This window comes from Emys orbicularis, chromosome 4 (genome assembly GCF_028017835.1).
Source record: "Emys orbicularis isolate rEmyOrb1 chromosome 4, rEmyOrb1.hap1, whole genome shotgun sequence".
In the NCBI taxonomy this organism is placed as follows: Eukaryota; Metazoa; Chordata; order Testudines; family Emydidae; genus Emys; species Emys orbicularis.
In genome coordinates, this window is record NC_088686.1 from 21,943,850 (window position 1) to 21,970,385 (window position 26,536).

At 47.4% G+C, this 26,536-nt stretch overlaps 1 protein-coding gene across 1 annotated transcript in view; it reads right to left on the bottom strand.

The window, feature by feature from the left end:
- The window catches only part of EXOC3L4 (exocyst complex component 3 like 4), a 37,864-nt gene extending 25,062 nt beyond the window's left edge, over positions 1–12,802 (bottom strand). Inside the window, exons 1-5 of the mRNA XM_065402325.1 lie at positions 12,475–12,802; positions 11,456–11,803; positions 7,260–7,911; positions 3,478–3,595; positions 653–778 (exon numbers count right to left, since the gene is read on the bottom strand). Of these exons, the coding sequence (XP_065258397.1) occupies positions 653–778; positions 3,478–3,595; positions 7,260–7,911; positions 11,456–11,803; positions 12,475–12,802 (1,572 nt within the window). The remainder of the gene's footprint in view (positions 1–652; positions 779–3,477; positions 3,596–7,259; positions 7,912–11,455; positions 11,804–12,474) is intronic.
- Positions 12,803–26,536: the final 13,734 nt, after the last annotated feature.

The window sequence follows — 26,536 nt, forward strand, 5'->3', positions numbered from 1 at the left end:
GTCTGGAAAGTTAGACAAGCTACAATCTTGCTCAAATGCTGTCCACGACATCCTGCCCATCTGCTAATCCAATTCAAATCTGTCTTTCTGGTTATCAAAAATGTGCAATATTCTTCTATGGAAAGTGAGTCATGGCAGTGGAATAAAAATCTTTCGTTCTGTTTCCCCCCCAGTATTATTTAATTGAAATGATTCAACCCTTTGAAAGTCATGAAAATGAATCCAAAACCCTCCTGGCTTTATTATCCTGCAGCCCCTGATGCTAGTAGGAGCTTTTTGTTTTTTCTTACTGTTTAAATTGGAGTGGCTGTCACTCTACCAGCACCATTTCTGAGGTTGCAGCAGCCCTGGGACAAAGTAGCTCTTTCAGCAAAGAGGCTTTTCTAACAAACCATTTTAAATCTCTTTGATTAGAATTTTTTTTTTTAAGACTTTAAAATCAGTTGCCTATTATGTCTGTGACACAATTGACAGCAGGTTTAATTTGCAGCTAAGAGGCGAGTGGTAGAACTAAAAGGTGTAATAAACGGCATTTTTTCACCTCCTAATGTATTCTGTGAGCGTGTGACTAACATAAATTATCACAGGAGGCAGCACCTACATACCAGAATGTAATATTTAATAATGTACTTTATACAAGCTAATCAAATACCGTTTGAATATCCAAGGACAGCGATGAGTCGTACTCGGTTTGTGAGGTTTCTGGCTGCTTTTCCTCCTTCCACTTTTTTCTGGTCTCCAGCTTCAGAATGTTATCCAAATAGTGCTTTATTTTCTCCTAAATGTTAAAGGGAAGAGAGGGGAAAGGGATGGAAACTTACAGATCAGCATTAATAAAATAAACAGAGGTTAATAAATACACACTGTGTAGTGCACATCCTGGAAAAGCACAGGCATCCGTGCAAGGGGAGTTTGGAAAGGTTCAAGAAGAGCTCTGCAGCAGACGTTCCTGGGGCTAGACCTTGCCACTGTTGCTCGTGGTGGTGAGTGCTCACTCCCAGGATGGGTGCTGTTGCCTACTGTACATGAGACTCATGCTCACCAGTGTGAGTAGGGGAGGCACAATCTCTCCCTCCTGCTGGCTTTTATGTGGGGGCAGCAATTGAGACCTGGAATATTCACTACAAAGCACATTTTTCTTACCATCCTACAAATCACAGGCACCTAGCTGGTGTGCTGCATTTAGCTATTAGTAACCTGTATAAAACTGACATGTGCAATCAAAAAAAAAATCATATGTTCCAAACCCTTTACAATCTTTATAGAACCCCAATGGAAATCAGGAGACCGTTACTGTTTAAGGCTCGTATTCGGCACTCAGTTACTCCCAATCTGAAATCACTCCACTAATTAGAAAGAAGAGACAGATTTTCTGCAGTGAAGGTAATTAATCACTGGAATGGTTCACTTGGGGCTGTGGTAGATTCTCCATCACTTAGTCTATGAATCAAGACTGGATGTCTTTGTATGAGATATATTCTACTGCAAGTTATAGGCTTGATGTGGGATCAACTTGGTGAAATTCTATGGCCTGTATTATGCAAGAAGTCAGACTAGATGATCATAACAGTCCCTTCTGGCATTAACATTTGAGTTACTCCGGTTTGACACTGGGAGGACTGGACCAAATTCTGCTTCCTGAATATTAAATCTGTCCTCCAGCTGCTGGTGAAACAAAACAGTCCGTAGGAGAAAGGGTTGGAAATGCTGATTTTTAATCATAAAAAGCCACATTCTGATGCCCTGACTTGTACTGAATAATGCCTTGTTCCGTAAGCAGTCCCCCTGAAGTCAATCGGGCCCACTGATCAATTAAGATCCTGTTCAGTGCAAAGACATCAAAATCTGGTCCCCAAATGTTAATTTCAAAAGCATTTCACATTCTGACACGCTGGGGAGCCCTACATACCAAGTGAGCCAAGATACCTGACTGAGCAAAATAGGTGCAACTTTCTTGAAAGGCTTTGCAGCTACGCTGATATAGCTATACCAGCAGAGCCCCCTAGTGGTGGAGTTACAGCTTACACTGGCATAACGTGATCTTTTGCTGGTGCACTTACACCACCTCCCCAAACGACATAAACTATACTGGAAAAAGGACTCTTTGGCTGGCATAGTTGCATCTACACAAGAAGGGGAGGTGCTGGCATAGCTATATTGGTTAAGGGTGTGGATTTTTTCACACCCCTGACCAACACAGGGGTGTGAAAACTTTGTAGCATAGACCTGGCAGAGTTGAGCAGTCTGTAATGAAGCTTGTCACTGCAATAAATTCAAAGCACAAGTGGAATTTTAAAAAACATAAATAAGCAACATTCACTGATCATATTTTTGAAATATCTCATTTAAATGAGTCTATTATATTTTCTAGGGGGTTTCTCTTAAACTTGGCTAAGTATAGTTGTGAATTGTCCTTGTGTCTGTATAATGTATGACTTCACTGGAGTTACTCTGCGTTCACATCAGTGTAATAGATTGGAATCAAGCACCACATTTAGATAGCGCGCTTCCATTTCCTCTTTCTGTTCATTTAAGGCCAGGTTCTGCCTGGTGCTGAGTGCCCCGTATCAATAGGAGTCAAGGGCACTCAGCCTATTGCAGCATCAAACCCTGTAAGAGAGACTGTGATTGGAGGATGCAAACCCCACGCTGGAGAACAAGGGATTAAGGAGCAACTCTGGTCCCTGGCGACCCCACCCTACTGCACCTGCGAGGCCTGCATGAGAAGAGAGGTTTAAAAGGGGAAGCAGAGCCATTTAGAGGAAGTAGGCAGTGGAAGGGAGCCTCTCTGAGCCCTGGGGAAGTGCTGCCTAGGAGCTCTCGCTGCCTGAGACCTGGCAATGCAGATCTGACAAAGCCTGCAAAGGAGAGACTGGTGATGGATTGTGAAGGTCAAAAACTTTATTTGCCGTTCATTAATTTATCCCATGGAGAAAAGGGGGATTTATGTGATTCATGGAGGCAGCTGCTTAGCACCTCAAGGTGCAGAACTTAGCTGCCCACTACCGGGCCCTGGATTGGAGTCCAGTGGCAATGGTGGGCCCAGACTCCCCTACCAACTTCAAAAAACAGGACAACAATAGAAGCATTTACCTTGGTGGAGAATCCAGCTGGGGAAGACCCTGAATGTTCCCAGGCCCCAAGTCCCCAAACTAAGGTGAAAGCCCCGAAGCCCATGCGGGTGCTGAAAGACTTCTGCATGATCAGACTTTTTTTTTGGTATACCCCGAAAGGGCTGGACTGAGACGTTTGACCCAGCTGGAGGGCTGAGCCTCAAAAGACGGGACAGCCCTACAAGAGAGAGTTATAACTGACAAGGGGGCACATCAGGGAAGGAGACAACCTGCTGTACTCCCCCCTGACCACTAGGCAGCCCTGGTGGTGAGCGTTCCCCTTTGGAGACATCTGAATATTCTACGTAGGAGGCTGGAATTATTTGCTCCTGTATAAGCCAGACAACAGGGCCCAAAGTCTTACCGCTAGAGAATCCTTGTAGTCCTTTTTCAGTTTATTCCAAGTTTCTGATGGTAACAACTGAGGGAGATTCTCAGTCTTTACCTCCGCTTGGAGATCAGGGTGTCCCAGGAGAGTTTTGCTACAAAATTCAAATGAACACATTAGGTTGCCTTGGAGAGTAAGTAAATGGAATATTCATGTTGCATGAGCTACATAATTATTATCTTGTATGAAATTTACTTAAAGCTTAAACTATGTGGCATGCTTTCAGGCTTTAACAAGAAACCATTCCTCGCTATTTAAAATTGTAATTCTTCAAAATCGTAGTGGTTCTGAAGGCTAGGTTTCAGCCCAGTTTAGAAAGCATGAAACCCCTGTGTTGCTTGGACATGAAAAGTTTTAAATAAACAAAAAAAAACATGAAACTGATTCATTTAACAATGAGTTGCTGGGATTTTTCTAGAGCTTGTTCCAGTAACATTGTTTTTGTTTTCTTTGGCGTTTGCTGGTCACACTGTGTGTCTATTTCCTTGTGAAGATAACAATGAAAGATCACAGCTCAGCTCATCTGGGTGATATTCTGAAGGGCAGTGTCTGGAAATCATGCAAGGGTACAAACAAGTTTGGACATGAGAAACATTTCCTCGCCTACAGAAGAAGTAGGTGGATGCTGAACTAGAGGCCGATTTTAAAGGGAATTGAATTGATAAACTACTTTACTTTACCACTCATTTCTCCCATGAGTTACCATGCAATACATGACAGCTGATTAGTGGGAAGGTAGAGTACCACTTTGGGGTAGAAACAGATGTGCTGCTTACTCAATAGCAAAGAATCCATTATTGGGTGCCATTATGATTCAATATTGTACGATATTCAAATGTGCTATCCACCAACCCATCCATACTTTGCACAAGCAAGATCAATTTACAACTCTGTCTTCTAAATACGGGATGAGAAAGGAAGAGAAAATGTTTGTAAACTCCTTGAATGTGGAACATGAATTACTAACTATTCTCTAGAGCTATATCCGGAAGTCAGCTGCAATGACAACATCTCATAAGGGGCTTTATCTTGTACTCAAAACTCCCATAAATTGCAATTAGGTCTGAATACGGAGTGCAAGATCAGATCTAAGTTGAATGAAAACTGGATTCTGGCAGGCTAATGCAGAGGGAGCTTATTAGGAAAGAGTTGGTGGTGTTACCCTGTCATCTGGCCAAATTTGTGGGTTGGGAATGTATAAGATGTCATTAGCTGTACAAATAGTATGTACTCCAGCATGCTGCATGAATGTGTCATTCATTTAAAAGTACACCCAACCTAGATAGCGCCTTTCTGTCTGAATTATTTTTACCCACTGCTGTTGCAAGTAAAGACTCAGATGACTTTATATGAAAGAGAAATGTATTTTGCTTTTTGATTTTTAGTTTGTTTGCTTTAGTTTATTTTGACAGGATGTTTGGTATAATCAGCTTCAATCTCACTTCTGTGTAATCAGATTCCTCTGTTTATGTGGGTTTTACACACAGTAATGAGAGGGAAAATATTTCTTAAAATAAGAAAAATGCAATTGTAAAGTCACAAAAACTGGCAAGGGGACTCAGGCAGATGTAGTAGGAGGCGTGAGCCGGAGTGACATCGTTCTTCGACTAGGAGAAAGGGACTAAGAGACTTTCTCCATTGGATCATATGAACTGGAACCATAAACTCCCTGAACATTAAATTTCACCAAATGAGGGTCAATCCATCTTCATCATCATATCCACTCATTATACTCCACACCGGAACATAGCCATTATATGAACATCATACCCTCATATCTCAATGTCTGTACTTTGACCCATCAACCTTTTACTCCCAAGCGGGGATATTGCAGATTATGTATTCCTTATGACACCCGATCTTAAAGCGAACTTCACACCCCTCGATAATCTGTACGTTATTCCCTGATAACCAGAAACTTCTATGCTTAAACTTTGTACCATTCACTTTTTTTTAAACATCATCTTAATAAAAATTTTAAATCTGAAAGTGCTCGAAACTTATGGCTAGATTTCAAGTTGATGACATCTGTTTAAGTAAACAACTTCACATACAATGAAATTTAAATCACCATTTTCGAACAGGGATGCATAAAGCTAAGCTCCTCAATCAATAGTTAAGCACTTATATATAAGTGGCCCAATCTATCCACCTCTTTTGCAACTGCTTTTGTGTTTACTTCTGTGTCATTGGAATGCCCTTCATGTGCTGGTTGGCCTGTCTACTGCCCTCTCCTCATTCAGGTTCCCCCTTAAGACCCACCCACACCTGCAGTGATGCCGCTCTGAAATTAGCCAGCCACTAATATGTAGGTAGAGAATCTGTATAAACAAGCATATCATAAACAAGTCCAGCTGATTTGTATATTGTATCCTTTTTCCTCCACCCTTCATGTATTTCTATTGTCTTCGTAGGGCTTATCTACATGGAGTGGCAATGCGCACTAGAAAGGTGTGACTTCTAAAGTGCACCAATGTGTTGTGCACTAACTAGACGTGTGGACCCTGCTGGGACTCACTAAAAGTTCCCTCCTGTGTGCTAACGTTGAAACAGAACTTTTTCGTGTGCACCAGCCAGGTCCATGTGGGCCAGTTTGTCACACAACATGTTGGTGCGTTTTAGACATCTCACCCCTGTAGTGCACATTGCTGTACCATGTGGACAAGCCCTTAGACTCAGTAAGCTGGTAGTGCCAGCCCCAATGTCGTCTTGCGTATCTGTACTCTGTATACTACCAAACACAGTTGGGTTACTACTATGCTGTAAATAATTTTTAGAGGTTCTGAGACCCCACACCTCTAAAGTTATTTATTTGAGCCAATTCCTCTTTTTCTTTGGGCTAATGTCATCTAGTGGTGTCCCACATAGCCATGCTCAGGGGGAGGCCATCAGGTAGGATGACAATATTTCCCAAAGGGAAAATGGGACACCGTGTGGGGCTAGCCTGAGCCCCCCCTCTCGCCATGTGGGGCTGGCCTGAACTGATCACCCAAGCCCCCTTCCCCAGTGGGGCTGGCGTCGCTGCTTGCCCGAGCCCTGCCTGCCCCCCCGCCCAAGCCCTTCCTCTCCCCCTGCTCAGGGATGGTGTCACCATTCGCCCCCACACCCGCATGTTCCTCTGTACCCCACTTTTTGACAAAAGTGGGCATTTGTCCCGCTTGCTCTTGCCAACTGATCAAGTTGGCAAGAGCAAATGGGACAAATGCCCACTTTTGCCAAAAAGGTCGGGACGGCCAGGACAGAGCTTAAAAAAGGGACTGTCCCAGCCAAACTGGGACGTATGGTCACCCTACCAACAGGGACAGGTGGCAGTGTGGATTCTTTCCAACCTGCATCACAACTTAAACAGGTGCAGCCCAGAGCTCCTCCACGCACCATGCATTACGACTGGAAAGATCTGCTAATAGAGGCTGCGCTTTGCAAAATGTTTCCATGGGGGGGAACTGAGCTTTCTTAGAGCTGAAATATAACATTGGCAAGTGGAACTTATGGGTATCGTGAGCACTGCAAGTCAGTGACTAAGAGAAACAAGGCAATCTAAATGTACAGTGGATGCATGTGGTAAGCATTTTATGCACAAGCCTTTGCCACTATCTTTTATCAGATTGGTACATTCCGTTATAGTTCAAGTGGTTGCATCTGTCTTACTCACATGGGAACCCAAGAATAACTAAAAGTGTCTTGAAGCACCTTGCAGATTTTCAGAGCCAAATTATTATTTGGAGGAGAGAGAGTTGGCATGGGGAATAGTAGCTTACCTATAGTACGTGTTAACAACCCAATCAAGTAATGCGTAAAGTTCATTGAATTCCAAGGGTCTCTGCAAGAGATTTTGCAGGTGTGAAGAAATGGCACCGTGAAAGGACTCCACGTATCTTCCACAAACTTTATAGTCATCTGGGTAACACTTTTGTACTGACTGCTTGATTTTCAATAAATCTTCAGTAACAGATTTTCTGAGGAACCCTAAATGGATAGCGAGCCAAGAATCGTTGTCCTCCTTCAATGAAATAGGCACGTTACGGACTCTCTTTTCAGCACTCCCTCTGACAGCTTCCTTCCACACGTCTCGCCATTTTCTGGGTCTGCCAACCCAGTCCGATTCTGAAGAGCTGGGGCTCTGTACATCAGCATGAGCTTTTTCTTCCTTGGAGATTACGGTCACCATAGAAGTCAACAAACTTTCATCTATATCGAACTGATCAAGTGTTTCCTCCACAATGGATTTGATTGAGTTAGCAACAGAGTTACAAAGCAAATCCACATCCTTGGCTTTCCGGGCATATTCTGTAGGATTGTCTTCATATTTCTTGGCCTCTTTTTCAGTTATAACTTCTTTCTCCAAACACCTGATGCTTGCAAATGCCTCCAAAAGTTGCTTTTTCTGAATAAGTTCATTTATTTCCATGACTGCAGAGAGAACATGGGTGGGGGAGAGAGCAGATTATGAGTTTACTTTTAGATATTTTAATGTGCCTATTACAACAGTAAAGACCACAGGAGAGAGCAGTGTCTGAGTCAGGACTGTGGGGCTGCTTTGGCTCTCTACTGCATCCTGCGTGAAGAGTGGCATTCCAGCTGCACGTATGTGACAGGTCACCTTTAATCTCCCTAACTCATGTTTGACATAGAGGAGAAATACTGTTCAGATGAAATCACTGAAATATCAGAGCCATGTCTCACAGGGTATGTCTACACTGCAATGAAAGACCCGCGGCTGGCCCAGATCAGCTGACTGAGGCTCGCGGGGCTCGGGCTGTGGGGCTACGAAATTGCAGTGTAGATGTTTAGGCTGGAGCCTGGGCTCTGAGACCCTCCCCCATGGGATATGATCCAGTGGTCCTAGCCCCCCATGCTACTGGTGCACAGGGGTAGTGCCACTGTTCTAACCCAGATGTTGTGAGGGCTGGAGTGCAGCTCTGAGCTGGGGGCTGACTGCCTCTATCCATCGCCCCGTACTTTGCCTGCATGAACCTGATCTCTTGGGCTTTGTACCAGTGATGTGAATTTCACCGGAATGAAGAACCAACTTCTTCCAAAGCTCCTACCGTTCCAGCAGGTCTTGTGAGCTGTGGAAATGGCACTCGGGAATTAAAGTAGTACCTCTCTAGCATCTTGTGAGCAAGTCTTGTGAGCTATGGTGCGTTTTAGACATTCTGTGTCATTGGAATGCCCTTCATGTGCTGGTTGGCCTGTCTACTAACCTCTCCTCATTCAGGTTCCCCCTAAGACCCACCCACACCTGCTGCCTTAGACAGCACATTGAAACATTTGTAGCTCTAGCATCTCAAACTCCAAGATGGGACCGACCTAAAGCTCTTGCTCCGAACACCCCCAAACGGCCTGAATTTGGCAGCACAGGCCCATCTCTGCTTAAATATATTTCAGACGAGCGATCTTATTTGTGGTGCTATTTCTGGTTTGTACTGTGTATTTTAAAGCAAATATGGGTCATACGGCATTGTTCCTATAGTAGTCACTGTAAATCAGTCTTCCTGCGCAGATTTCACACTGAACATAAGACCACTGCATCAAGTCATCAGAGGAGGCAAGATCTACTGGAGAGAGCCCTGGACTGAGAGCTGGGATTAGATCCCTGTCTCCCAGCTCCACCAGTGCTATGCTTGTGACTTTGGGCAAATCATGGTCCCTGCGCCTCTGTTTTCCCCTTCTCTCCCTTTGTCTGTATTGTAACTTTTTTCTGGGCAAGTATTCTCCAACGTATGTTTGTACAATGCCTAGTACAATGGAGCCCTGATCTCAGTTGAGGCCCCTATATGCTATTGTAATAATAATAATAATAATAATAATATTTGCATGAGTCTACTAAAAAGATCTCAAAGAATGGGTGGGTCTGACTCATCCCCACCGTAACTTCCTTGAAGCCAAAGGAGCCCCACCATGGCTGGCACGACACAGTCATTTTGCAGACATGCACATAACTACTAGCTACTGACTATTCGCTGTAACGCTGGTTTCCAAGCACTGGATGCTGTTACCCAGTCTGGGAGGGATGGGGGAAATCCATTCTCAGTCTCCGGTCACTTTAGGAGTGGGGGCCTTCCTTTTGCACTCCCACTCAGCTGAGTTATCTACTGTGCAGATTTTGAAAAACGATGATAAAAGTGCCTTGAAAACACAGTTCTAAGGGACCACAAGCAGCCAGCATTATACCTCGCCACGCCATAGGAGTGAAGGTAGTTTGCTAGTAATAATTTGAACCAAATTTCTCTGGTTGATGCACCATTTGGACTATGATAATCATCAGGCCGGCTCCAGCTTTGTTGCCGCCCCAAGTGGCGAAAAAAAAAAAAGAGAAAAAAGAAAAACCCGATTGAGCTGCTGCCGAAATGCCGCCGAAGTGGAAGAGAGTGAGTGAAGCACCCGCCGCCGAATTGCCGCTGCAGACCCGGACGTGCTGCCGCGCTAATGGACGGAGTGCCGCCTCTTTCTATTGGCCGCCCCAGGCACCTGCTTCCTTTGCTGGTGCCTGGAGCCGGCCCTGATAATCATGGAACACTAGAGTCCAAAAAGGGGCTGATCCAATTAAATTTTCCATTTCCCACTGTCGCAGCAAGAACCACAGCTCAGTCATTAGTCTAATTTCACTTGCTAACCAGAAATAGAGAGCGTACAAAACTGCCTTTCTGGATGCAGCAGTGGTGTGACAGCAGAGATCCTTGCTGCTGTGTGAGAGACTCCTATTCTGGAGCATCTTCCAGCTGCCAGAGGTCACTGGGAACTTGAGCCCTCTAAACAGGAGCTCTGGGTGTGGTGATGTGGCTAAGGGAGTTCAGTCTAGTCAGTTTATCAAAGAGAAAGTTTAAGAGGCAATTTGATCACTGTAAGTACCTAGGCAGGAAAGAGAGCTCTGATACTAAATGGCTCGTTAATCTAGCAGCCAAAGGCCCAACACGATTGAATGGCTGGGGAAACTGAAGGTCGACAAATTCAAACTGGCAATAAAACCCACTTTTTAAAAACAATGAGGGCGATTAACCACTGGAACAGCTTACCACTGAGTGTGGGAGATTCTCCATCACTTGTCATCTTTAAATCAAGATTGGGTGTCTTTCTAAAGGAGATGCTCTGGTTCAGACACAAGTAATTGGACTCAGTGCAATGACACAAGTTTATGCAGGAGGGGAACCTAGATTATCATAATGGAGCCTTCTGGTCATGATCTGTGAATCTAGGCCATTAGGTATGCAAAGCTGACAAGATGGGCTCAGTTCCATTTTACAAAGCTCACGCTGTAACAATGTGAAGCAGTTTAAGCACCTTCACTGATATAGATCTCACAGTTGCCACTCTGCCCTTCTAACCAGTCCATACAGTGGCATCAACAATGGCCTCTGGGTCTTGCCTAGATTAGAAATGTGGGTCAAGGTTAGGTCAGGGTGTATTAATTCATCTCAACCTTTTTCCTAAGTGGAAACACTGTGATGCCTTTTACCTTGGCTAAGCAGTTAGAAGTGTTGCTTAGTCAGGTTGAAAGGCATTGCAATGTGACCACTCTAGGAAAGAGATATGGTTAGGTAAAGGTCAGTTAACATAGACCCATTTAGACATGGCCCATGTGAGTGCGCAGCCTTATGACTTGGCCTGGAAAAAAAAAGTGCAGCAGCATTACTGTAAGAAATAGCAAATTAAAGGGATGTATCAAGACAAGTGTCCCTCTTGAGGATCCTTCAATGCTAATAAAATACCATTTGAGGGGGGTGCAGAACATCCCATTCATGGGGTCTCCCTTGGTATCTGCGAGACCTGGTCTCTGTGCTCAGCCTTTAAAGACTCCAAAAAGACCTTGCAAGGGATCAGGCTATTCTCTACCCAGGCAAGTCCATTTCATTCAATGCTCTATTGCGCTGGGGCCCTGCAGAGTCTACTTTGATTGAATCTTATTAGAATCCTAGCAAGTGTTTTTACAGTGGGTTATATTTTCACCTCTTACCTGAGAGAATGGGCTCTGCCCCTGTATTCTCCCCACTCTTGTCCACACTGGTCATGTTTTTAGCACTGCTGCCCTCTTCATTTTGTTTGAAGCCTTTCAGTGTAAAACCTTTGTTTCGTCTCAGGGTGCCAGAGTCTTCGCTTGCTTTGTCTTTGGCTGGACTTCGTTTACTTCTCCTGAAGCTTAACATTCTTTTGAGAGCACTTTCGGGGCTCTTTGCCTCCAGATTATTCACGGGTGAGCTATTCAGTTCATCCTCAGTGCTTTCTACTGGGGAGGCTGGTTCTGCTGGAGACGCCATTTTTTCACTGAGCTCAGGTATCTGGTTTTCAGAAGGAGGAGGAGTAACTAGTCAAAGAAAAGAAACAGACAAGAGCAGAATTAAGCAGTAAGACTTACGTGGGATCTATGTAATGCTGGGATATTGCTGTGTCTCATGAGTCACCCTTAGGCAGCAACTCTTTGTATCTCCCCAGTCTGTCGAATTGACAGAGGAGGCAAGTCTGTAATAGCCTTTGTTGCACCCCAGCATAACCAGGGTTGTGAAGCATGAAGCAGTCTTGTCTACGCCTGCTGTGGATCAGGTCCCTGAAAACAAGAGCCCCTGGCAGGATGAGCATGGTGTGACGTTGCACTCTCTGATTTTATGAAAATATGCTAATGTGTGTGATATAATGTAACTGGAATATGCTTCATGCAAAAGGTCTCTTGTAATGTATCATCACAAAGCTTATAAGTGTCTCTCTTGAGGATCCTTCAATGCTAATAAAATACCATTTGAGGGGGCCGCAGAACATCCCATTCATGGGGTCTCCCTTGGTATCTGCGAGACCTGGTCTCTGTGCTCAGCCTTTAAAGACTCCAAAAAGACCTTGCAAGGGATCAGGCTATTTTCTACCCAGGCAAGTCCATTTCATTCAATGCTCTATTGCGCTGGGGCCCTGCAGAGTCTACTTTGATTGAATCTTATTAGAATCCTAGCAAGTGTTTTTACAGTGGGTTATATTTTCACCTCTTACCTGCGAGAATGGGATCTGCCCCTGTATTCTCCCCACTCTTGTCCACACTGGTGTCGGTCATGTTTTTAGCACTGCTGCCCTCTTCATTTTGTTTGAAGCCTTTCAGTGTAAAACCTTTGTTTCGTCTCAGGGTGCCAGAGTCTTCGCTTGCTTTGTCTTTGGCTGGACTTCGTTTACTTCTCCTGAAGCTTAACATTCTTTTGAGAGCACTTTCGGGGCTCTTTGCCTCCAGATTGTTCACGGGTGAGCTATTCAGTTCAGAAACAGAATCCGTTCCTTCATCCTCAGTGCTTTCTACTGGGGAGGCTGGTTCTGCTGGAGACGCCATTTTTTCACTGGGCTCAGGTATCTGGTTTTCAGAAGGAGGAGGAGTAACTAGTCAAAGAAAAGAAACAGACAAGAGCAAAATTAAGCAGTAAGACTTACGTGGGATCTATGTAATGCTGGGATATTGCTGTGTCTCATGAGTCACCCTTAGGCAGCAACTCTTTGTATCTCCCCAGTCTGTCGAATTGACAGAGGAGGCAAGTCTGTAATAACCTTTGTTGCACCCCAGCGTAACCAGGGTTGGGAGGCACCTCACCACCACCTGCCTCGTGCATGAAGCAGTCTTGTCTATACCTGCTGTAGATCAGGTCCCTAAAAACAAGAGCCCCTGGCAGCATGAGCATGGCCTTCCAGGCCTCCACAGACCGCCCCCTCTCTATACAAGTAGCGATAGGTACACACCAACCTCCAAATACTCTGAGCGTTCCCTGCATGAATAGCCCCTTGTCCACTAAACTCTCACAGAATTTAGAGTGAGGCCTGCTGCTCCCAAAGGAACAGGACACACAAGCTTATAAGAGACAACTCTGGACCAGCTCTTTGTTTACCACCACAGCACACTGATATATTTATAGTGAAAACAAGAATCAGTTTATTATCAGAGACGAGAGATTCAAGTGATAGTGAGTAAGAATATGAAAATGAATGGTGACACAAAAACAAAATCATAACAGGCTTTCTAGATACTAACCTTAACTGCCAAGTTACCCTGCTGTCTAAAGAAGCATATCTCACCCAAAGTTCTCTCCAGAGTTTTCAACCAAGCCTGGTTGAGACCCCTGTTTCACGATGCAAAAGCACTTCCTTCAATCCCTGATGGCAGCCCTTTTACTCCCCCAGTGAAGGGGGCCTTTGTTCCCTCCAATCCCCAATATACTCAAGCAAACTTTTGCTATGCGCCTCCAGAGAAGGCTCTCTTCTTTCCCCCTGTGCTTCACTTCCGGTTAGATTATATCTAAGGTTCTTTCTTACAATCCTTCATCGGCATTCAGTTCAGACTGGCGATAGGGGACCCACTGTGAATGAGACAATACTCAGTTTACATGTAAATGGATAGGCATCTCCTGTCTGACAGACAACCTGTTTGTCACTTTTCCTGTTGACTAATACCTGGATACAGACTTTAAAAACATATTTTCTGCATATATGCACAACTCCTTACAGAGTATCTGTACGTACCCATGTCACAAAGATATTGATGACCGGTGTGACGCCAGCTTTCATTTAAGGCTTCACATGACATTCTTTGGTGAACCAGAATGTACAGACCAGAATCAGGTGATTCCTGTAACCCTTCTGCACCCCCTTGCCACTTAGCATTCAGAGGTTCTTGGGTCCCCTAACCCTACCTTCAGAGCCTGGCTCTTTAGCACAGGTTGTGCACGTGCATGCTGTTAGTCTAGAGGGCCCCAGTTCAATGCCAGAGAGCAGGCCTCTTGCATACTTTCAGGTATGCTATGCACTCTCAGTACCTAAACTGGTACCATTAGTTTTCCCCTCCAGCTGAGTTTAAAGCAATTTAGGGCAGATCTATGCATTAGCCAGATCTGCGCATTCACAGCCTATAACCCAGACATGTTCGCTTTGGGCTTGGTTGCTGCCACCTTGTTTATGCACAGAGATCTGCAGACATTCAGCCCTGGAATCTGGCTCGAGATGTGGATGGTCAGTTATCGACATCACATAGCAGTGACTAAAGCACACTGAAAAGCCTCAGTTTTCGCCTCTAGTTCCTTAAATAAGAAATCAAAGCATAATGCTTTCTGTGCTCTGAATTGTCATGGTTACAGTTCTGCAGAGGCTACAAAATGCAATGAACATTTATATAGCACACACTGTCTGAAAGCACTTCAAAGTCAAACAAACCAAGGCCAGCCTGGGAACAGCTTGCAGATGGATCTGATTTTTTTTATTATTATTTTTTGGTCTCACAGGCCTTACCTACACTAGGAGCATTTAAAAACAGTTGCCCACAATTTCTAATATGTTAGGAGCCCGAGTGCAGGCAACGAGCCAGCTGCTGACATCTTTTTCAGTGCCATTTCATCTCATTTCTCTTTACGGTAAAGGGCTAAATTGTGATTATTATTTTTTTAAGTCCTATGCTGAGGAAGCCCTGGTGCAAGGGCAAGACACCGTGCCCCTGTGACGCCTCCTAGAGGCACAGTGTCTTCCCTGCTTTCTGAAGGGAGGTTTGACTTCCGTATCTGGATGATTACCAAAGCCTGTTTAGTGTTCCCATTACCCACCCTGGGAGGATCCCTAATTGCCTCCTCCGTGCAGACGGTGCCGCCACTGCCTCTGGGAGTCCGGATGGGGCTGTGATGTGAATCCCTGGGGCCTCAAGTCTCTGGCTGGCTAGGAAGGGAGGGTCCCGAATAAAGGTTTCTCCTTCCCACAGATGCTGCTGCTGCTTGAGATGGAGGCAGGGCCTGATATAAAAATTTTTATTAAGATGATGTTTAAAAAAAAGTGAACGGTACAGAGTTTAAGCATAGAAGTTTCTGATTATCAGGGAATAACGTACAGATTATCGAGGGGTGCGAAGTTCGGTTTAAGATCGGGTGTCGTAAGGAATATATAATCTGCAATATCCCTGATTGGGCCTAAAAGGATGATGGGTCAGAGTACAGACATTAAGATATGAGGGTCTGAAATTCATATAATGGCTATGTTCGGGTGTGGAGCAGAATGAGTGGATACAATGATGAGGATGGGTTGACCCTCATTTGGTGAGATTTAACGTTCAGGGAGTTTATGGTTCCAGTTCATATGGTCCAACGGACAAAGTCTCTTGGTCCTGTTCTAGTAGTCAAAGAGCGATGTCGCTACGGCTCACGCCTTCTGGTACTGTCGGTGGCCAGTGACGTGTTCGATGTAGATGTCCCTGGACCATCGGATGGTGTCTGAGACCATGAGGCGCCACATGAGCTGTGCGTAGCGTCAAACGATCCCACAGGTCCGCAGCACATGCTCGTTGCAGGGGTCCCAGGCGCCCAAGGCTCCGACGATCAGGGAATCCATCTGCACCTCGTAGCCCTTCACTCTCAGGGTGTCTACTAAGGTGGCTCCTTGGCGCTAAGTGCTTCTAAACTACCAGCAAATTACAGCACCGCTTCATGTCTGCAGAGCTGGGCTGGCCATGGAGTGAGGGGGTGGAGCCAGTGCTCCTCTCAGTCCCTGCCTGCTTGTTCGTGAGCCTGCAGCCCCAAGGGCCTGGTAGCTGGCATAGGTATGTAAGGAGAGTCCTTGCTTCCCCTTCCTCCTTTGCGCAGCACTGTAATCCCGACACCCCCCGTGGAGTGTCCTCTTTTTTGAATGTTCAAATATGATAACCCTATCACACCCAGACACCTCCACATGCTGTCCTGTGACTCGGGGTTCAACATGGGTTACATTGAGATGGCTTTTGAGAACATTAGAATTCTACGCAAAGGCTGGGGACAGTTATGGTTATGAAGTGTTTATACTGCAGTAGCCCTCAGCAGCCCTGATAAGGATCAGGTCCCCACTGTGCTAGAGGCTTTACAAACATATCGGAAGGCACCGTCCCTGCGCCAAAGAATGCAATATTTACAATCTATCAAATAATATTGTGCAAGAGGGTGAAAACGTAGCAACACTGCAGTGAGGCATCAGAATAAAATGGCAGCGTTTTACCAAGATGGTAGGAAACAATTTGCAGGTAAGTCCAGATCACAGCATTAAAGTTTCAATTTAAAAAAATAGGAGAGGTGAGATGACATTTTTTTGGTTTTGATTTGGAACCGTCAAGTTGTGCACTAGCTTAGCTAAATATTATTATTTATATTGTAGTCGCACCTATGTGCTCCAGTCATGGACCCCACTATGTTAAACACCATAAGAACACAGAATAAACCACAGGCCCTGCCCTAAAGAGATTAACATTTAAGTATAAAATAGGAAACCGAAGGTGGATACAGACCGAGGGGGGAGCACAAAGTGTTTCATGTAGCTAGGTTAGGGGTTCTTATAACAAAAATTTTGGTGGCCTCAGAGTGCGGCCACCAATTCTTGCTGGTGGCCACTGACAAATTTTCTTAAAATACTTAATTAACTTTAGGAAAAACAAATAAATATGCACATACACACATTGAAATCATTGTAATTGATTTATGTAGGGCGCCTTTTGCAGACTCAATAAAAATCATGCACAGTTGCATTTTGGCTTGCTGCGTCCCTCCTCAGTCCCCCACCCACCGCTCGCCTCCTCCCGCCTGCCACTCACCTCCTCACTCCCCTGCCAGAAACCCCCATACCCGAGAACCCCCGCCTGCCGCTGGCTCGCCGCTTCTTGCCTCCTCATCCCTGCCCACCCGCCGCTGGCTCCCTCGCCGCTCACCTCTTCAACCCCCCGCTGCCCGCCACTGGCCTTTTCACCCCCTCTACAATGGTGGGCCACCACAGGAAAAGCCAGAGGAGCGAAACCTGTCCGAGCAGGCCGTCTGGAGAGCACGTCTAATGGCTCCTTCCTGTGCTCTGCGGGTAGCTGGGAATGAACATGGAGGCCTCTTGCTGCTGTTAGGATCCATGCAGGGCACAGGGGGTTAGCAGTGGCTCCCAGAGAAACTCACCTGGTTTAGCTGGCAGCAGCAGTTCCTTGCTCTCCTGAGAGCCTGGCAGCTGATCCCTCTCCCTACAGTGAGGATCTCCTCCTCATCTTCTGGATTTCCAGGGGGCTTTATTGAAAACAGCCCGTACGAGGAAGAAAGGCGGTGTCTCCCAGGCAAAAGTCCCTGCAGCAGTTTGCTTCACCTGTTCCGGCGCGGAGACTGTTTTCGCTTTCACTCTTGCATTGATAACAGAAGAAAAGGGGAATAGGCCCTGGGGAAATTCCAGGAAAAGGAGAGTAATTGTTACCGCCCAAGTGCTCGAGGCGGACTTCAAATGGTCCGTTGCCCGGTGTGCTTGGCACCAATAAAGACACCGAGGGGAGAAAGCAAGCCAAGTTTATTTCAGAGCTCTGAAATGGCACTAGGAGACCAGCATGTCTCAAATCCAGTGCAACAAATACAAATAACTTTTACCTTTTATACTTCAAGCAGTCTCTGTGTAAGCCTTTGTCCTGTTACTCCCTCTTACACCTCCCACCCCTCCCTTCTCTAGCAGTTACAATTAGAAAAGTTCCCATACGCCTGCTTATCTTGTGGCCTTGCAAGGCCTGTTTACAGCAGTCTGCCTGCTAGAAAAGCTGACCCTTACATTTCTGCTTCAGCTTGCTACAAAGCCTGTAAGCAGCGAGCACAGAAGTAGGTGAGAGTTCACAAGATGGGGTTTGGGGGTACAGATAGGCCCAGAGCAAAAGAGCTTCATCGACACTTTGGTCTTCCACTCTCCCGAGTTACCTGGTAGCTATGCCTAGTGGTCCCCCAACATAATGATTTACAATGCCCTGGAGTGCATGAACCTATGTACCTGAGTCTGAAAACACTCAGCCGGCTGCTGCCAGGATTCTTTTGAAGGTCATTGTGTGCAGCAGGGAAAAGGGAATCTTCCCTTAGCCCCAAAATGATCTGTGCGAGTCTATTTCTCTGCCCGAGGCTTGTGTGGGCACTGGGCAACATTCTGACCTGTTACCACCGTGGCCGTGCAATCCCAGGCAAGTCTACAAGAGGACAAAAGAATTTGGCCCACTTGTCTTTGGTTTTGACCCTTGTGGAGTTGAACCCCAACAATATTTGCTTTGGGATCCAAATGCATGTCCAACCAAATCTCAGTTGCAACTGTTGTATTTAGCCAACTGTCCTGCATTCCCTGGAATGATTCACTGGCTTGGCTTGTGCAATGAAAGGATAAACCAGGAGAGCTGTGTGTGTGTTCAGGTGGTGGTGGTAATACTTTGTTCACCTCTTCTCTCTGTGCACCGGTCGTGGGTGTCTGCCTGTGTGTGCAATTCTGAATTCAGTTCTGGGTGCCTCAGTCCCAGGAATGTATTGACAAATGGGAAGGAGTTCAGACAAGAGCAGCAAAAGTATACCGGATTGCTTATGGGGACAGTTAGAAGAGCTAAGGATCAGTGAAGTTGCTTAGCTAGTTAGTGATTTTTAAGTGCTTTAACCCTTTCAAGCCTAGAATGGGCTGAGATCTGATCTTTCTCCCTATATGTGACGATTCTGTGGTTGCAATCAACAAAGTGTGGTGTTTAGATGCTGCTTGTAATTATTAGAACTGGCAGCACTGGCTGTTGGGAGTCTGAAAGGATAGGAAACAGGAAGGAGGGGGGAGGAGTTGAGGAGGCTGGGAGAGTTACAGGGTGTGCAGCTACAGCTTGGAAAAGAGACTTCCGCTGTAAATAAAGTTCTGTTAAAGTTTGTTAATACCTTGCGTGGTGGATACAACACAAAGCCACGGGTTATTTCTGCAGTGCCGTAGGTGTGGATGGTGAGTATTCACAGAGAAGAGAAGGTCTCCGCCCCGAGGAGGTCACAGTCTGCAACACGGTGGCCTGAGGTACCAGATCTAAATAATCTACTTGCTTATTTTACAATACGATATGGAACAGTTAAAATAATGGCACTAAGTCCAACACACCAGCAATGCTCTACAGCAGCTCCTACGCAGAAGCTGGGATGCGGTTTCCTCCTCAGTTGCATGGCAGATTTGGATGCTAATTTGAAGAGGAGTGAGTGAATGGCAAAGGAAAAGCAAACACTGGTGATGAGCCAGTGATGTGATGGAAGGATCCAAACTAGGCCTAATGGGAAAGCTCTACAGGTACAAATATAAAAATATTCCTTATCAGCACTTGGGATTATCCCTGATCAGCCTTTGGTGTCCAGAGACCCATATAGCTGCACCAGTGCAAACCCCCACTATAGACAGTGGGGTCTTTCAGTGTCCTTCTCATACCCTACTGAGCAGATGCTGGTGCACTCAATAAACTGTTGTTCAGCCCTGCAATCTTGCATCTGGAAAACACATACTCCTGAAAAGAGTTCACCATCCTGAGGAAGCATCACCACATTACCTTTCACACATCAGCCATGGCATAATTCCCTGTCTGCTCTCTGGGTGCAAATGGTGCAGGAGATTTATCATCAATATTATTTGTCTCTCTTTACGTGTGATTTCTGATCCTCCCAATCAAAGATATTATCAGGTTGCCTCTTACAGTGAAATGCAGTGATTGGATTTAAGCTGGGGCCTCCTTCCAACCAAACCAGTTCAGAAGGGAGAAAAGAAAAGAAAAGAAAAGCAAAAATGGTTTGAGAATAAAGGGCTGAGAGAAAATCCATGTGAATCTGTCAAGATAAAGCCTTTTCCTGTAGCCATAGTGTGAGGCCTAAGGCCTTTGTCTGCAGCCATATTAGGAGAGCAGCAGCCATTAGCTAAGAAGCCGGAAGTCACATCCTCACATTCCATCTAAATTACATTAAAACAATGTAATAGCAGGCTGTTAAGAAGGCGCTCCTGTCCTAATAGCACCCACCATCACCAGATAAAGAAACAGATCTTAAGATGGTTAAAGAAAACTTAGGGCATGGCTACACTTGCAAATGTAGAGCGCTTTGAATTAAACCAGCCTTCGTAGAGCACAGTAGGGAAAGCGCTGCAGTCTGTCCACACTGACAGCTGCAAGCTCACTGGCGTGGCCACATTTGCGGCACTTGCAGCGGCATTGGGAGCGGTGCATTATGGGCAGCTATCCCACAGAGCACCTCTTCCCATTCTGGCGCTGTGGCTTGTGGGAAGGGGGCGGGGGGTTCAGGGCATTCTGGGTCCTGTCCCAACGACCCGTGATGCATCAGTTCGCAGCCAGCAATCCCTGTGCTTCCGTCCACATTTGGCGCTAGGTGACCAGACGTCCCGATTTTATCGGGACTGTCCCGATATTTGCCTGTTTGTCCCGTGTCCCGACCAATATTAGGTCGGGACATTGGACAAACAAGCAAAGGCTCCGGAGCCCGGAAGGGCTCGCGCCCCCCCCGCCCCAACTCCGCCCCCTCCTTCCCCCATTGGCTCCCTCCCCAAATCCCCTCCTCTTCCCCAAGCTCGCCATTCCTCCTCCCTCCACAAGCGCTGGAAGGAGGCCCCGGAGATGCAGGGGGAGCGCGGGGCCAGGGTGAGTAAGAGTCCGGCCTGGCCCCGAGTGCAGGCAGGACTCAGTCGGGCGGTACCTGGAGGGAGAGTAGGGGGGCGGCCCGCGGGGCCAGGCGGCGGCTGTTCTCCCCACCTGGGCAGCAGGACTCGGGAGCAGCCGCTGCTGCAGCTGCCGCTGCGGGAGGAAGCGGCCAAGCATGTGGCGCTCGGCGGCTGCGGCTCTGGCGCCCGGGCCCGAATCCCCCGAGCCCGGGCCTGTTGCGGGGACCCAGCAGCGCGCACGCTGCGCCCAGCCCCTGGCCAGTCGCGTCTGGGCTGGCTGGCTGCCCAGCTGGTGCAATCCCCCGGGCGGCCCCAGAGTGGGGGCAGCAGGCCCCAGCCCCCCCGTCCCGCTTGGGTCCCGCAGGGGAACGAACGGGGCTGGCCTGCCGATGCCTCCGCCCCGGGGCCGCCACGGGATAGCACCAGCTGGGCAGCCAGCCAGCCCAGACGCGACTGGCCAGGGGCTGGGCGCAGCGTGCGCGCTGCTGGGTCCCCGCAACAGGCCCGGGCTCGGGGGGTTCGGGCCCGGGCGCCAGAGCCGCAGCCGCCGAGCACCACGTGCTTGGCCGCTTCCTCCCCCCGCGGCAGTGGGAGCTGCAGCAGCGGCTGCTCCCGAGTCCCGGCTGCCCAGGTGGGGAGAACGAACAGCCGCCGCCTGGCCCCGCGGGCCGCCCCCCTACTCTCCCTCCAGGTACCGCCCGACTGAGTCCTGCCTGCTCGGGGCCAGGCCGGACTCTCACTCACCCCAGCCCCACGCTCCCCCTGCGTCTCCAGGGCCTCCCTCCAGCGCTTGCGGAGGGAGGAGGAAGGGGGGGGTTGTTATTTTGCTCTGCCGCTGTTTTGGTTTTTTTCTCCGCCCCGCCCCGCCCCCCCCCCCCTGCCTCCTCCCCCGCCTCCTCCCCCGCGTCCCAATATTTGACCTGGGTGATCTGGTCACCCTATTTGGTGCCATCTTTCTACGTTTTTTGTACTGCGCACTCTGTCTTCCCTTTCGGTCTGTGGGAATGGAGCCCGAACCGCTGAGGAATTTGCTGACGAGTCTTGCCAGCACGTCACGTTTGGCAGTTGAGTTACTCCTTAAGATCCAAACTGACAGTGAGGACTCCGACGATGATATCGACTCGAGTAACGCATACGATAAGAGATTGCTTGTGGCATTCACGGACATGCTCACCACCGTGAAACGCCACTTTTGGGCTCGGGAAACAAGCACTGAGTGGTGGGATCACATCGTCATGCAAGTCTTGGATGATGAGCAGTGGCTGCGGAACTTTTGGATGAGAAAAGCCACTTTCATGGGACTGTGTGAGGAGCTCGCCCCCACCTTGCGGTGCAAGGACACGAGATTGAGAGTTGCCCTGACGGTGGAGAAGTGGGTGGCTATTGCAATCTGGAAGCTGGCAACTCCAGACAGCTACCGATCGGTCACTAACCAGTTTGGAGTGGGAAAGTCGACCGTTGGAATCGTGTTGATGCAAGTTTGCAGGGCCATTAACCACATCCTGCTCAGAAGAACCGTGACTCTGGGTAACGTGCATGGCATTGTGGCTGGCTTTGCACAAATGGGTTTCCCTAATGCGGAGGAGTGATAGATGGGACTCATATTCCAATTCTGGCACCAGCCCACCTAGCCTCCGAGTACGTTAAAGGGGTATTTCTCTATGGTTCTCCAGGTGCTTGTGGATCACCATCGGCGTTTCATTGACATTAACACAGGCCCGGAAAGGTGCGTGACGCCCGCATCTTTCGGAACACTGGCCTGTTCAGGAAGCTGCAGGCCGGGACTTTTTTCCCAGACCAGAAGCTCACCGTAGGGGAAGTCGAAATGCCCATTGTGATCCTTGGAGACCCTGCTTACCCTTTAATGCCGTGGCTCATGAAACCCTGCACAGGGAGCCTTGACAGCAGCAAGGAGCAGTTCAACAACAGGCTGAACCGGTGCAGAATGACTGTGGAGTGTGCTTTTGGCCATTTAAAGGGCTGCTGGCACTCTCTGTATGGGAAGCTGGACCTGGCCAATGACAGCATCCCTGCGGTTATATCCATGTGCTGTACCCTCCATAACATTTGTGAAGGGAAGGGTGAAAGATTCACTCAGGCATGGAACTCAAAGGTTCAACACCTGGAGGCTGAATTTGAACAGCCAGAGAGCAGGGCTATTAGAGGGGCCCAATGTGGGGCTGCAAGGATTAGGGATGCCTGGAGGGAGCAATTTGAGGCTGAAAGCCCCAAGCACCGGTCGCAGCGACTGGCTACCCTCCTCCTGGCTTGAGAACAGCTCTTGGCTCCATGCATCTAGGAATTCCAGGGTGTCTTCCTCCTCCTCAGCACCCTTGCTCCCGCTTTCCTCCTCCTCCTCCTCCTGCCTTGTTGAACTGGGCTCTGAAGTGTCCATGATGGTCCTCGGAGTGGAGGTGGGGTCACCCCCAAGTATCACATCCAGCTCTTTGTAGAAATGGCAGGTCGCGGGGGCACCACCGGAGTGGCGGTTTGCCTTGTGGACTTTGTGGTAGGCATTCCGCAGCTCCTTCACTTTAACCCTGCACTGCAGTGCATCCCGGTCATGGCCCCTTTCCATCATGTCCCTTGATATCTGCTCAAAGGTATCATAATTCCTATGGCTGGAGCGCAGCTGGGACTGGACAGCTTCCTCCCCCCAAACACTGATAAGATCCAGCACCTCGCCATTGCTCCAGACTGGGGATTGCCTGGCGCGTGGAGGCATGGTTACCTGGAAAGATTTCCTGAGAGCACTCTACGCCTGGCTGAGCAAACAGGAAGGGGATTTTCTAAATTCTCAGAGAATTTAAAGGGCGGGTCTGACAGTTAGTCACCTGAAGGCAGGGCAGTAGAGTTCAAAGTGATGACCAGAGTGGCTAAAACAGGCATTGTGGGACACTTTTGGAGGTCGATCAGAGCACATTAACAGACCAGGGCATCCACACTGGCGCTGCGACACTCTAGCGGAGACGCATCAAACGTTATTCCCCTTGCCAAGGTGGAGTACCAGGAGTGCTCTAGCCGCGGAGTCCGGACGCTCTACGTGCCTTGCCAGTGTGGATGCGTCGTGAGTTAGGGCGTGGGGCTGCTTTAATGTGCTCTAACTCACAAGTGTAGCCATGCCCTTAGTTTGATAGCATTCTGTCTGGTAAGAAATCAATTATCAATAGTTGTGGTTGTGAAATCCTCATTTCTTTATTGTTTTGTCTTTATGGTCCCCACTTCTCTATTGTTTGTCTGATCTCTGTTTGGTTCTTTGATTGTTTCTGTCTGTTATATAATTAATGTTGCTAGGTGTAAATTAATTAAGGCGGTGGGTCTGATTGGTTAGAGAATTTTGTTACAATATGTTAGGATTGGTTATTAAAATTTTAGTAAAATGATTGGTTAAGGTATAGCTAAGCAGGACTCAAGTTTCACTATATAAACTGGGGTCCAAGAAGGAGACCAGCAGAAGGAACAGAAGAATAAGAAGGAAAGACCTGAAGAAGAAGAAGAACTCACCTCTAAGACACAGCCTAAGATCAAAGTTGCTAGGTTTCCTCTGCACGAACGTGACGCACAGCAACTAGAATCCAGATGAGACTGGCCTTGCCTGGCCAACAGGGAAAGTCCGCCTGCATGATCAGGATTGGTGAGCATAGCATTGTATGCTTAGCATGTGTATTCTGTTTGGTAATTGTTAATAAATAGAGAATAAGGATATTACTGTGTTAGGCTCTTTCACTAGTAAAAGGTCCTGCAAACCCGCAAAGAGTAAGCTCTGAGCCCTAGGAATTGGGTAAAGGTGGGTGCCCGAAGAGTGTGTGAGTAACAGAGAATTTTGTGCAGGTAACAAATCCACCTCTATGCGGGGCTGTACTCAGGGACAGAGACTTTGTGCCAGTACAACCCCCCAGCTAACTACCTGCAGGAGCAGTTTTTATACCATGTGAGAATTCTGCAGAACGGCTTTGAATGAAGGGGAAACTATACATAGAGAACTGGCTTTTGGCTGCCACCCAGGAGCGTGAGCTTGAGTGCTTTGTTCAGATTCCGCCGTATTGTGCAAAAATACCAAGATTTTCTAATTCTCTCTCATCAGAAGGTGTGATTAGTGCAGGGTGCTACTGGCAAGGTGCTGCTGGTATCCATATAGCATAGTGGTGGGTGCATCAATGTTGTGGGAGATGACAGGACATATACAGACACAATGTGCTTCTGCAGAGTAAGGCTATGTCTACGCTTAAAATGCTACAGTAGCACAGCGGCACCACTGTAGTGCTTCAGTGTAGATACATACTACAGCGATGGGACGGGGGGCGGTTCTTCTGGCACTGTAGGTAACCCATCTCCCCAAGAAGAGGTAGCTAGGTCAGTGGAAGAGTTCTTCTGTTGACCTAGCACTGTCTACACCAGGGGTTAGCTCTGCTCAACCACATCTCTCAGGTATGTGGATTTTTCACCCCCTTGAGAGATGTAGCTGTGCAGATGTAACTCCGACAATGACCTCCAACCTGGAAGTCCTTCAATATCCAGATATGTAGAAGGGTGGCAGCCTGACAATGACACTGGGCAGAGTTGAGGTTGGTTACATGACCTTTTGCACTTTCATACTTTCTGATATTTGAGCTGGGTTTTCAAAGTGTAACCTTAACTCCCAGTTTCTAGGCTTTCCAACACTTGTGCCTTTCTGGAGGGTTTTGCCCTGAAAATGACTGTGGAAATGGCCTTGTGGGTTTCCATGGTGACTGTGCCTGACTCCAGATCAAATTGTTCAAGAGTACTAGTAAAGAAATGTGGTGGGAGGTAGGGTTTTTTTTTTTTTTTTCTAATTGCGAGTTCACCCTTGGATCTGAAAGCCCAGCTGTATTCTTCCTAGCTCATACATCTTCACTACCAAGAAGTGTTCTGCAGGTCAAATGCTGTTCTGCCTTACACCTGGGCAACCCCTTTCCCTTCACATGATGCCTTCACCTGTATCTTCAGTGGGGGTGGCAAAGGTATACGGTACTCTGTTAGTCCTGTAATTGAAAATTGGTGAACAGTTCTGTTCATGACTGACAAGATGGGCTAGCTACCAACACATTTTTTCTGAGGGTGTCTACACCGTAGTCCCGGGGTGTGATTGCAGCTCATGTAGACACACCTGAGTTAGCGTTAATCTAACTAGCTCAGGTGCCTGAGCAGTGACACTGTGGCAGCACGGGCTTCAGCATGGGCTGTACAAGCCTGCCTGAACCCTGGGCTAGCTGCAGCCCATGCTGCTGAGGTTTCACTGCTCCAGTACCCAAGCTAGCTAGATTGGGTAGGTGTACATGAACTGCAATCAGACCCTGTGATTGTAGAGTAGACATAACCTTAGTAGCTGTCCTGGCTCAACCAGGCCATCGGGAGCCCAAAGCACTATGAAACCGTTCTGTCCCTAAAGCAACTACATAAAAATAGCACTTTCTTTACTTGACAGATGTGCTCCATGAGCCTGATTCAAAGCTGGCTGAAGGCAATGGAAAGATGCCCATTGATTCAGTGGGCTTTGGAGTCAGTAGAACCATACTTGAAATAACTGATAGACATTTGCAGCTTTAACTCCCAACTGAACAAACTTTTTGGCTGGGATTTATTAGAGGAGAAGGATCCAGGCAACGCAAGA